The sequence below is a fragment of the Mesoplodon mirus genome, assembly GCF_964341445.2.
Source record: "Mesoplodon mirus genome assembly, chromosome: 16".
Taxonomy (NCBI): Eukaryota; Metazoa; Chordata; class Mammalia; order Artiodactyla; family Ziphiidae; genus Mesoplodon; species Mesoplodon mirus.
Window position 1 is genome coordinate 9,627,023 of NC_138992.1, and position 12,157 is coordinate 9,639,179.

General features: G+C 47.7%; 1 protein-coding gene across 3 annotated transcripts in view; it reads left to right on the plus strand.

Annotated features, from left to right (window-relative positions):
• Nucleotides 1–2,114: 2,114 nt before the first annotated feature.
• The window catches only part of ADCY8 (adenylate cyclase 8), a gene marked incomplete at its 5' end in the record, with an annotated part of 218,088 nt that continues 208,045 nt past the window's right edge, over nucleotides 2,115–12,157 (plus strand). For all 3 annotated transcript variants that reach the window (XM_082601266.1, XM_082601267.1, XM_082601268.1), the window contains one exon: nucleotides 2,115–3,071. In XM_082601266.1, the coding sequence (XP_082457392.1) occupies nucleotides 2,115–3,071 (957 nt within the window). The remainder of the gene's footprint in view (nucleotides 3,072–12,157) is intronic.

The following is a 12,157-nucleotide window of genomic DNA, read 5'->3' on the forward strand; positions in this document are numbered from 1 at the left end:
GAGCCGCGAAAGCGCCCAGGGCCTGACGTCATTGGCCATCAGCTGACTGTGCTCAGGGCCAGGGCTCCACAGGCTGAAGCCGCAGTCCCACCGTGGCAACGCCACATGCAGCCGGGCTCGGGACTAAGGCGCGCCCGGCGGATCCGGAGCCCCTGCTCGGGCTGGCGCGGACGCAGACACCACGTGCCCACCGTGTTGCGCCTGGATCTGCCCCGAGCTCCGCCAGGGGCTTTGTCCGCAACTGCTGCCGGAGCTCGGCGGGAGGGAAACCGGGCTCGAGAGCGCGGCTGGAAATGCCTCCCGCACGCCCTCCGTCCTCGACCCCAACTGTAAGCGGGAAGAAACTTGGCCCTCCGAGGGCCCTCGCATTCTAATGCCTAGCGCTCTCCATCCCTTCGGACTGGTGTAGTAAAGAGACTCCCTCAGGAAGCTGCCGGCCTCTGCAATTGAGGCTTCTTGGGGGTATTTTGCTTTTAGCCCGAAAGTTGGCTTTGCCAAAAGATGCCCCAGTGGGGAGAGCGTAAAGGAGACCCTCTATGCCTTCGCGCTGGGCTCTCGGAGTCCGTGGGCAAAGCGGCCTACGAGTCCTGGGTCCGCACCTGCAGAGGACCAGAGCCAGTGCCTAAAAAAGAACAGCGGAGGAACCGGCCAGCGCGGCCAGCTGGAGCGCTGCATCTCCTCGCCGGGGGCTGGTCGGCGGCGCCCGCCCCGCCCGCCCTAACCCCATCGTCCTCTCCCACGCGGGTCTGCGCGCGCCGCTGCCTTGAAGACCTGGGGCGTCCTGGCCAGATCTGGGCCCCAGGTCCACGCCACCACCGCCACTCGGCCCCCACCCCGTTCCGGGGGCGTGGCTTGGCGTGGGGGCGGGTCTAAGTCTCCCCCGGTGTCCAACCGCTCAGACAGGTCTCCAAATTCTTCCCTGTCGCCCGGCGCCCGCAGCGCGCTTCAGAGCGCCAGGGTGGCACGCGGCGCTCCCCTGGATCCGGCGGCGACTCAGGCGACTTCCCCGCGGCCTCGGGCCTCCCTTCTCGCCCAAACCTCACACCCGCCGCACCCACCAAGCTACGGTTCTTAGCCTCAGCGATCTGCACCAGTGGCTTCTCCTCGCCCTCGGAGCTGTTGGCTTTGGAGCCCTCCCCACTTTTTTCCTGCCCTCGTCTCCTGCTCCTCCCAGCTCCGGGCCAAAGGGATTCCAACGAGCGAAGTGAAGGGGGTGAGAATCTTGTGCTGCGACCCCTCGGAAGCACAGCTGGAAAGGCTGACTTCGTCTTGTAGCCGCGACTGGGACCCTGAGGCCCTCCCCCTTCCCCGAGGGATGCGTCGGGCCAGAACCAGCGCTGCGCTGTCAGTCTTCGCTCAGGAAGTGGAGACAGCCAGAAATGAACGCGGGAGGGAGCCTCAGCACACCCGCACTTCCAAATTAACTGTTTGGTGACTTGTTAGCGCTGAGGCTACCACCTCGCCAATCCTCCCGCTGGGCACCCGCTACCTCACTGTCCCCCACTCCTCCGCCTTCATTACCCCCGCCCCCAGCTCCGCCCCGGCTCCCCATCCCGGCGCAATGGAGTTCTCCGAAGGACTCTGTTCCAGCCAGAGCTGCTAACTTCGCACCCATCTGCGCTGCCGGTCACCCCCGACCAGCCCCCCCTGCAGCCGCCGAGTCGTGGGCGTCCCGAGCCGAGTGCCGCAGCCAGGACCCGCCCGGCGCGCAGCTCAAGCACGGAGCCCAGGCGCCTGGGCGCCTCTTGGAGAGCAAAGGCAACGCCAAGACGCTGAGCCGAGACCCAGCCAGGAAGCCAGAGGCCGGGAAGGGGGCTGCGTGGCTCAGAGCGCCGCGGCTTCTGCGGACAAATAGCCCCCGCTGCCACGCACCCAAGCTGCGCGGGCTGGCGGGAGGGCGACGCGCGAGGACGCAGGGGTCTGCGGCGGTCTTCCAGACGCCCTTTGGCCCGGAGCGCACTATGACCTGACGTGCGGGGACCTCCTGCCCAGGGCGGCTGGGGAGAGAAGGGCTCGCCGCCAAGCTCCCACCAGGCCGCCTCTGGGTCTTTCGGGACCCCCTCCCGCCGCGGCCTCGCGCAGATTCTGCGCCTCCCTCCCAGCGGCCCGGCGCCATGGAGCTCTCCGATGTGCGCTGCCTTAGCGACAGCGAGGAACTCTACACCATCCACCCGACGCCCCCGGCCGGCGACGGCGGGAGCGGCTCCCGGCCGCAGCGGCTGCTGTGGCAAACGGCGGTGCGGCACATCACCGAGCAGCGCTTCGTTCACGGGCAACGGGGCAGCGGCGGCGGGAGCGGAAGCTCCAGCAAAGCCTCGGACCCTGTAGGCGGCGGCCCCAACCACCACGCGTCGCAGCTGGCCGGCGACTCGGCGCTGCCCCTCTACGCGCTGGGCCTCGGGGAGAGAGCGCACAGCCCCGGCTGCACCAAAGTCTTCCCGGAACGCAGCGGCAGCGGCAGTGGCGGCGGCAGCGGGGGCGCGGGCGACCTGGGCTTCCTGCACCTCGACTGCGCCCCGAGCAACTCGGATTTCTTCCTCAAGGGAGGCTATAGCTACCGAGGGGTCATTTTCCCCACCCTGCGCAACTCCTTCAAGTCCCGGGATCTGGAGCGCCTCTACCAGCGCTATTTCCTGGGCCAGAGGCGCAAATCGGAGGTGGTGATGAACGTGCTGGACGTGCTGACAAAACTCACCCTCTTGGTTCTCCACTTGAGCCTGGCCTCGGCCCCCATGGACCCGCTCAAGGGCATCCTGCTGGGCTTCTTCACGGGCATAGAGGTGGTGATCTGCGCCTTGGTGGTGGTCAGGAAGGACACCACCTCGCACACCTACCTGCAGTACAGCGGCGTGGTCACCTGGGTGGCCATGACCACCCAGATCTTAGCAGCAGGTCTGGGCTATGGGCTCCTGGGAGACGGCATTGGCTACGTGCTCTTCACACTCTTCGCCACCTACAGCATGCTGCCGCTGCCGCTCACCTGGGCCATCCTGGCTGGCCTGGGCACGTCGTTACTGCAGGTGGTCCTCCAAGGGGTCATCCCCAGGCTGGCTGTCATTTCCATCAACCAGGTAACTCCTGCCTGCCTTGCTCGTCCCCTGACTCCCCGGGGTTCTTTAGAAATCGCTTTTCTAAGAGGCAGGTTTGCCTGTCTCCCTTTGAGTCCCCTCCCCCAGCCCGGCACAGTGCCTTGCAACTAGGAGGTGCTGGGTGTTCGTGGGATGCTATTGCTCTAGAGGAACTGGAACTAAATGATCTCTCAAGTTTCTATCATCTCTACCCTTCTACTCTGATTCTGTGAGTAATTCTCTGACATCAGCTAAGAAGTAGTCTTCTTTTTGCCCCTCACACATCCCCCAGGAGCTGCCGTCTCTGGAGCAAGAGACAGAAAGGGAGGGGGCACCCCGATTTAGAAGGCGACCCACTCCTTAGCAGCTTTACTCATGAGAGTTACAGCAGGTGTCCTAAGGGTCTCTGGGGTTCTGAGTTAGGTTTCTCTGTGTCTTTGTGCCACAAATCTTCAGTTCTCGAAGGAATCAACATTTGTCAAACGCATACTAATTGCTGGTGCTGGGTACCCTACTTAAGCTATCTCACTAAGTCCTTCAGACAAGCCTGTGACACTCTTTTTTTTTTCTTTATTGCCTTGGGGATCTAGGGTGCTGTCTTCTCTTGCTACAGGGTCCAACCCCAATGCTTTGAATAAATCAACCTCAGGACTTTTGGGGCTGGTGGAGAGGGGGAGCAAGCATGTCATTGGCAAAGAATGCAAGTTTTGCTTAATCGAAAAGGGGCATTTTGATGTAGATGGTTTGAAATATTTAGGTGGAACCTGACTCTAGGTCGCTTTCTCCTTTCTCCCCTTTTCTTCCTATCTTTCCCCATTAAAAATGGATGTGTTTCTGTGAACAAAGTTCTCATTGTCTGTGAATGAGGAGTTAGATGATCACTCTATTGTTTAAGTTCATTGAAATCAATTGATAATTAATGGTCTGGCACTTTCTTGGCCAAATGTCTGGTAGGTAACAAGAGAGTGAATGGGGGTAACAAGAGAGTTTTATGGGAACTTTTCCATAAAAATGAGGGAAACGTATCAGCTGGAGTGTTTTCAAGTAAAAAGCTGATGAGAGGTGCTTGGACATCAGAGGCTCCTCTTGCAGTCTGGTTTGAATAGATGGTTCTTAGGATAAACAGGTACAACACCTATGAAAACTGCTCATGACTTTTAGGGCGCTGGTACCGTCAGAGTGCTTTACCCATCATTGACCTTCTGGACTCCTAGTTGATTTGGGATTCTCTCTCTTCTCGGATGGCTCTATATCCATTTGCTTAGGTTACTTATCTGGTTGACTGCTTTTACCGTGCTTTTTGAAGTCTCCCTGGGTAGAGCAAAGAGCATATAAAGTACATGGCTATGATCATCAGGCATGAAATGGGGGGATGAAAGCCTCTGTAAGTAAGGTCTGACCCGTTGAATTTTTCTTATTAAAAACAATAATGAGGGATTTCCCTGGTGGTGTAGTGGTTAAGAATCCGCCTACCAATTCAGGGGACACGAGTTCGATCCCTGGTCCGGGAAGATCCCACATGCCGCGGAGCAAATAAGCCCGTGCGCCACAACTACTGAGCCTATGCTCTAGACCCCGCGAGCCATAACTACTGAAGCCCACACACCTAGAGCCCGTGCTCCGCAACAAGAGAAGCCACCACAATGAGAAGCCCGGGCACGGCAACAAAGAGTAGCCCCCGCTCGCCGCAACTAGAGAAAGCCCGCGCGCAGCAACGAAGACCCAATGCAGCCAAAAATAAATAAATAAAATAAATAAATTTATAAAAGAAAAAAAAGGATTACAAAAAAACATAATGTTTTCTCAGAATTATCATGAACCTTTAATACCCACATATGATAAAGTCTGAATTTGGGATTATATAAAATTATATTTCAACTGTGTTTCTAAATCTTGTTTACACGTGGATTTGAATCCGAGTGTCCTCTGAATCTCTCCCTTTCTTCCAATTTCTCTCCTTCTGTTTTGCATTTTCTTTATTATGTACCTAGACATTCAGCTGACCTCTCCTTGCTTCTTTTCCCTTTTTTCCCTTTTTCTCATCTTTTCTGTCTCCTTCTCCTCCTTCCTTCCCCTTCTCTTCTCTCACTATGAGTCGTTTTCATAATATATCATAGCTATCTGACCATATGCAGAAAATTCCATTTGTCATAACCCACTGCTTCTCATGCAGTAGCCTTCCTTGGTACACATTACTAAAAGACTTTGTCAAGTAACTTTGGACTAGTATTTAGAATAACATCCTAAGTAGCAAGTTATGAATATTTTCAAAGTCCTAAGTATAGAGACACTTTTCTTGCCAAATGAATCCAGAAAGTAAATTTTGGCTCCATATTTGTTTTATGCTCCACTCAAATACTACCAGATGGGAGAAGATTAAAAATAACCCTCAAATGTCTTCCTACTCCCACCCCATCATAAACAATCCTTTAGCGTGAAAACCAGGGTCCTGGTGTATGTATATCAAGCTCATTCAACTTTCTGTTTGGGTAGGAAATGTAGATGAACAATCTTTTCATAAGGTGTCACCTTTTGCCGGACTGTGAAGGAACAAGCAGAGCGCTTTCCTCTGATTTTAGGTGCTGAAGGAACCTTTGTGGCTTTGGCCACAAAAGGTTTTCCTTTGGCGCCCTCTAGAGGTTCAAGTGTCTTTCCTAGACCTTGTAGGTGGATAAAGTAGAGAATTAATCGCTTTAAAAAAAAAAAAAAAAAGAATCTGTGATTTTTTTTTTACCAGTATTGCTTGGTTTTCCCTGTTTGGTGATATACAACACATACTTAACACCTGCTAACGACCTCGTTTAGAAGCTGGAATAAAATCCTAACTCCTTACCATGGCCTACTGGACCCTCTGTGAGTTGGTGCTGCTTCTCTCGCTAATTATATGTCTGTCCCTTCTACTCCTCAGCCTCCAGATATACTCTCTATTTTCCTATCTTTCAAATATCCCGAGCTCTTTCCCACTTCTTAGGCTTTGTGACTGCTGCCTAGAACAATTTTTGCCAGGTCTTCACATGACTGACGCATTCTCAATATTCCAGACTCAGTTCAAATGACACTCCCTAGCACATGACATGTCTTATTTTCTCCAGAACACATATACCATCTGAAATTATCTCACTGGTTTATATTTATTGTGTTTCTTCCCCCAGCCCCACACCCTCACAAGAATGTAAACACCGTGTAAGAGCAAAGACGTTGTCTATCGTGTTTATCCTTTTATCCTCAGCACCTAGAAAAATGCCAGGCACGTGGTAGGCACTTAATCACTGAATGAACAAGAGTACTCATTGCATAAGCAATATGAGAAAATAGCCAAGTCCCCTGACGTTGTGTTGGTGAAAGCTTTCTATACACATACACACACACGTAAATGTGTGTAAAGCAGTCTTTTACATGTAAACACCTTTGGAGAAATCAAAGCACAATAATAATTCTTTACATCTGTACAATATTTTACATGTAACCAGGAGCCTTTACATACATGATCACATCTAGTGAGAACAAACTGATGGTATCATCCTTCACTTTTATTTCAGAGAAGAAATGACAGATTCTTAGAAACTTTAAAGGGACATCCCAAAGATGATGAGCCTGACAAGTGGTGAGGTCAAGATTCAAATCCAGCTCAATGCCAGTCATTCTTCAGAAACCTTTCAGAGGGTATCCTTCTAAAAAGATAAGCATTTGAAATGACTCAAGAGCGAGAAGTACCTGTTTCACTACTCAAGAGAGAAATACCCCATATAGCCCATGAATTAAGATTTAATGAATAAACCAAAGGGCAATCATAAGGGGAAGGTGATTGAATTGCTGGGAATAGGCTCTTTGTGGCTAGCTCATCGTCTTGCTCAGTGGGATATAAATTTGTCAACTGAAGGCCATAAACACTGGCATATCTTCTTTCTCTACATTAATCTTGATTCCCATTAAGAGGATGGCTCATGTTTAACTTAACATTTTCAAGAAGCAGGAAGCTAGAATGAGGATACAGTAAACACACCTCGGCAGCTGTTTCACTTCACTGAAAATGCCATTTTCAAAAGGAACAAATGAGCTGATGATTGCCTTCTCTAACCCAAGCTTGAGAATTGGCTTCTCCTCTTTCCCTCTGGAAGAAAATTATACCTGTGGCTTGACAGGGTAACAACCAAGCTGCAGGTCTCTGCAGATACCCTATATGAAGAGAGAGCGCCCTGTATTCATTTATCTATCACGTACCTTCCACTGTGGATACGAGGTAGAACCTTAAAAGGGCCAACCAGGAGGTCCCTTGCTATCAGCAAAGAAATGGTTTCTGTTTTCCCACTCAGCGAACAGTTAGACAAAAGTGAACTTCCCACCCAAAGAGGTTCTTGTCCAGGGCAGATGTGATCCCCGTGTATTTTCTAGGTCTAAGTGGCACTGGAAATACTGAGGAACCCTCGGAAGGTTCAAAGCCCAATTCAAAGGATTCCTTTTCCTTTCCCCCTGAGAAAGTTCAGCTACAGGTAACACTAGGGCTGTAGGTATTCCTTCCTTGGGGAGCCTCACCCATTTCAAGTTAAATCAGCTTCATTATGGGATTCAAGCCACAGATAGTAGTGCCTTTGTCCAGATTCTCTCTATGACACAGAATTTTCCACCTCTTAAACAAATTGTTTCTCTTGCCAGTTCAATTTACCCATCTAAAAATTCATTACAAAATGACATTATGTGTATAAATAAAATATGAATGATAAGGTTGTATTTGGTAGGTTCTCTCACCAGGGAGATACATTCTAAGCTCTGTTGCTGTAGTTAACATTTGATTCTATTTTAACTGCTGGTGACAATAATACGAGCTACCTAACTTTTGAAATTAATCTCATTCTCATTCTTCAGCTCATTAGTGATAAGATGATGAAGATCATTTAGTTATTGGAAAACTGAGAGGCAGCAATATTTAACTACAAAGATTGCTGCATTATGCTTCCCTCTTGGGGATTCTAAAATGTCACAGCTAGTGGCTAATTAGCCCTCTGTACCTCTTGGCGAGGCATATAAGCAGAAGTGTCAGAATGGAGGTGATTTCTCCAAAATAGCTCTGTGAGCAAAGACAGCCAGGTATGCAAATCCAGGTGAGTTAGTGCTCAAGGTCATGCTGTCAGATTTGAATTTCTCAAGCAGCATTTTCTTCCTTGTCTTACACACATCCAGACGAAACAGAAAAGACTAGAGCCAGAAGAACGCTAATTAAATCATGATCATTAAACTTGACTAATAACAAGGGATTTTTAGCTTGCCATTTGGCCTTTAAAAAATCCTTTTGGGGAAAATGCATCGTTTATACCAGGTAAGAGAGTTGTGTATGGTATGAGCAGGTGGGGGTCAGGAGAGAAGTAGGCTTTGCATGTGCTTTAACATGCATTTCTGATCATTTAAATGAAGGGTTGACTTCACAGTAAAGTCCAAGTGAGTATAATGGAATTACCAGCATCTCTCTCCCCATGTGTAAAATTTAAACATATGCGTGTATTATATGTCCTTTGTCTAAGTCTGCTAACTCAAATCAAATAAAAGGAATCTTATGACTATTTAATGTACAGCAAATGACATGTAATTTAAATCATCTCAATTTGGTATTTGATATCAAGGTAGATACTTCAGGAAACACAGATGTCCATTAAATGTGTGTAACCTGGGTCCTATTTAACACACCTCACTAGTTATGATGTACATTTTTTAAAACCACAAATACCTCCATTTCTGTACATTTTCCTTTGGCAAATTCATATAGGCTTTAAAAAAAATAATTGCAACATCCCAGCCTGTCAGAAAATGACTTTCAAAAGCAGATTTGAGTGTCAACATTCCCAAGGGCTTCCTCTGAATGCCCAGAAATGGAAATATTATTCTCTCTTACTTGTGAAAAATACCGAGAGACTGTCCTTTATGGTTCTCTTTTCCTTCCTTCCTTTCCTTTCCTTTTTTTTTTTTTTTTTTTTGTGATGGAGAGTAGGCTTTGCAAAGGATATTTTTAATGACATCTGAAATGACAAACTAAATCCCTTCAGCCCTGATCTGTAGACACCTTTGCCCTGGAGTTGCCAGTAGGCTTGGCGTCTGTGTGTTCAGAGGGAGTTGTAAAATGACATGTGGTGTGGCCTTTGCAAGACTGAATAATGAATTTGTTTTTCTTCCTACCAGTCACCTGACTGGTTTCAATGGGTCGGAGCATAATTAGGTTGGAACTGGGAAGACTGGGAGGACTTTATTTCTGGAGCAGCTGCTGCGGTGTCATGCTAAGTAGGACAAATGCATGAGTCACATTTACACCTTGATGACTGATGGCATTTTAAGGGCTCATCAAAAATAAGTGAAACCAAGCATTAAAAGGAAAGATTAAAAAAAAAACAAGTTGATCCCAGCTTCAGTGCTGCTGGCAACGTATAATCAAAGGACACTACTACAGTCACACTGGTGTGACACTTCCCTGTTGTCTAACTCTTTCTTAGGACGTTAATTTACTCATTTCGCAAGTGTGTCTATTTGAGTTGATGCTACATGTGTTTGTTTTCAGAACATAGGAGACTTGCAACATTCATCTCAAACCTTTCCTCTCACCAACGAATGGCCACAATATTGATGCTCTGAGAGACCAGGAGGTCTAGAATATGCAGTTGGATGGCATATCAGTTCCCTAGGCATATTGCTTTGTAGCGTGTTCTTTGCTTTCTCTGGAATGCAAGGTACCAAAAGCAGAAGGAAGGCAAATTTCTGGGATATTTAGGTCTGACCCTCAGTTAGCAAGAGCATCAGCTCTGTAAATAATTTCTCCCCAGCATTTTCTTGGGGCTGGAGTAGAAGAACGTTAGTCTACCCAGCCAGATCATCCTCCCTGTGCTTTCCCAGGAAACATAATTGGATTTATATACGCAAATTAGATCATGTGAGTTTGTTTATGAAGGACTATTTTAAGAAGTCAGGTCACTTAAGCAGCACTTCGGAAGCCAGCTTTTCTCACTCCAAGATTTTTCACAGTCAGCTCTGCAGGGTACAGAAGAATGCAGGGTAGATTAATTAACCGCTGAGGTCCCAGACATTCCAAGGGAGGCCTGGCCATCTCCCAAGGGGAATAAAAGCCATTCTACCAGTGAATGCAACTATGTGACCACCTTCTCAACCAATGAACTGGGATTATAACTCAATGTGTTGTCAGATAAACGTGCATTTTCTTGTGTCTTTGATATCTCTGCATTGGACTCTGACTGGGCATGTTTGTGATTTAGTATTTGAATTTCATTCTTAGCTAGATCACGTCTTTTAATATGTGTAATACCTTGCACATTCATTAGTCACTGGGGTTTTCTTTCCCTTCCACCCCACTTCCTGACTTATATGCCTACCTCAGGTGTTATGAATTGCAAAATATCTTTGAAACACAAAATTCTCCTAAATCAGAAGATGATAAAAATGTACATGGTGAAGACGTGAGCTAAGTATGAAATTAAATCGTATTAATGTTTGGGGTTTTTTTAATGAGTAAATTTTTAAAACTGTCATCTTTATGTAAAGAGCATACCAGTATAAAATGTACACATGAAACAAGAATTATTTTGTCTTATAAACTACATCCTTGTTTGTCTTATAAACTACATCCTTGTCCTGTGTCAGCTGGTTTTCCAGTTGACTGGAGTAAACCATTTCAGAATCTTTTCTACTTTTTTCTGTGTGATTATGTGTTGAATATACATGATTGCTTATAAAATAGAGATGACTAAGGATTAGGGAATGCATAGTCAAAATATATGTATTCCTTTAACTCAGAACATGGGAATAATAAATGCAGCAAAACAGAACAGGACCAAAAAAAAAAAAAAAAGAAAGAAAAAGAAAAGCGCTGCAAGGCCTAAGGATAGAAGAGGTATGGTTGGTGTCCTCAAATATTTGGGGTACTGCCATGACAAAGAGAAACTTTATTTTATGTGTCCTCTAAGACAGAATAATGATCAAAGGGTGGTCGTTATACCATGAGAGATTTGGTTCACCTAAAGCTAAGGCTTTGTAACACATAGACCTGCCCAGGGAGCTATTTTTTGAAGTGATGAGCTCCCTGGCATGGGGATTTTTCAAGGAAAAGCTGTAGAGAAATCCATCAGAGATGGCCTAAAGGAGAATTCCATACAGGGAGGTCTTTTCCTCAAGGTCCTTTGGAAACCACCAGTTGCATCTCTAAGCCCTCACAGGCACTTTGCAGGCAGGAAAAGAAAAAGAAGAGGACAAAGAGCAAAGGGCAAGAAGCCAAGATGCCTAAAAGGCATTTGCCCACTGAGTCGGCAGCCCTTTCAGGAGCTCCTCTGGGACCCCTGCCCAGTGACGTCTGCTTCTATTTTGGGGACCAGAATTCTGATCCAAGGCGCCTCCATCAGCAAGAAAGGATGGCAAAAATAGATTTGATTTTACTGCTTCTCAAAAAATCAGGATTGCATTAGGAAGAAGGGGAGAATGAGGGTTGAGGAGGAAAATTATTCAGCAAATACTTGTTGACTGACTGTTGGGTTCTGGATTCTGAGTCACGACGTGTACGCCACAGTCAAGGCTGTTGCTGTAATGAGGCTGGTACTTGAATGGATTTGGGGAGGCAGTCTGTGACTCTGATGCAGAGGTAGGAAGGTTTGTAGCAGACTCTCAGAACACGTCTGAAACAGCATTCGGTGAATATTTTACACAAATGCAGGTCTTGGGCTCTTTTTACTGAAGACCTCTAAAGCATGAAAAATCAAAGGTGCTGTGGATTTCTTTTAAGAGTTGCATGAAAGGAAAGGTCAGACTTTAGAAAAAATTGTAAATGGGTGTGGATCTTCCTAGTGAAGAATGTAAAGGGACCCTGGGGAAGAGTCAGGAGGTCAGTTATGTAAGCATCACCTTATCACAGACTGAAGGCATCCCAAGCCTGGTGACCAGAAGACATGGCACAAGAGAGCATCTGCCTCATGTTGAGAAGGTCGGGCTTGTCTGCAGCTCCAGGCTCTCCTCGTTGCTCTGTGTTCACAGTGACCCCAGCTAAAAACTGAGCAGCTGCCTTGGAGCTCCAGGCAGCCCATTTCCACACAAGGTGGGCAGACAAA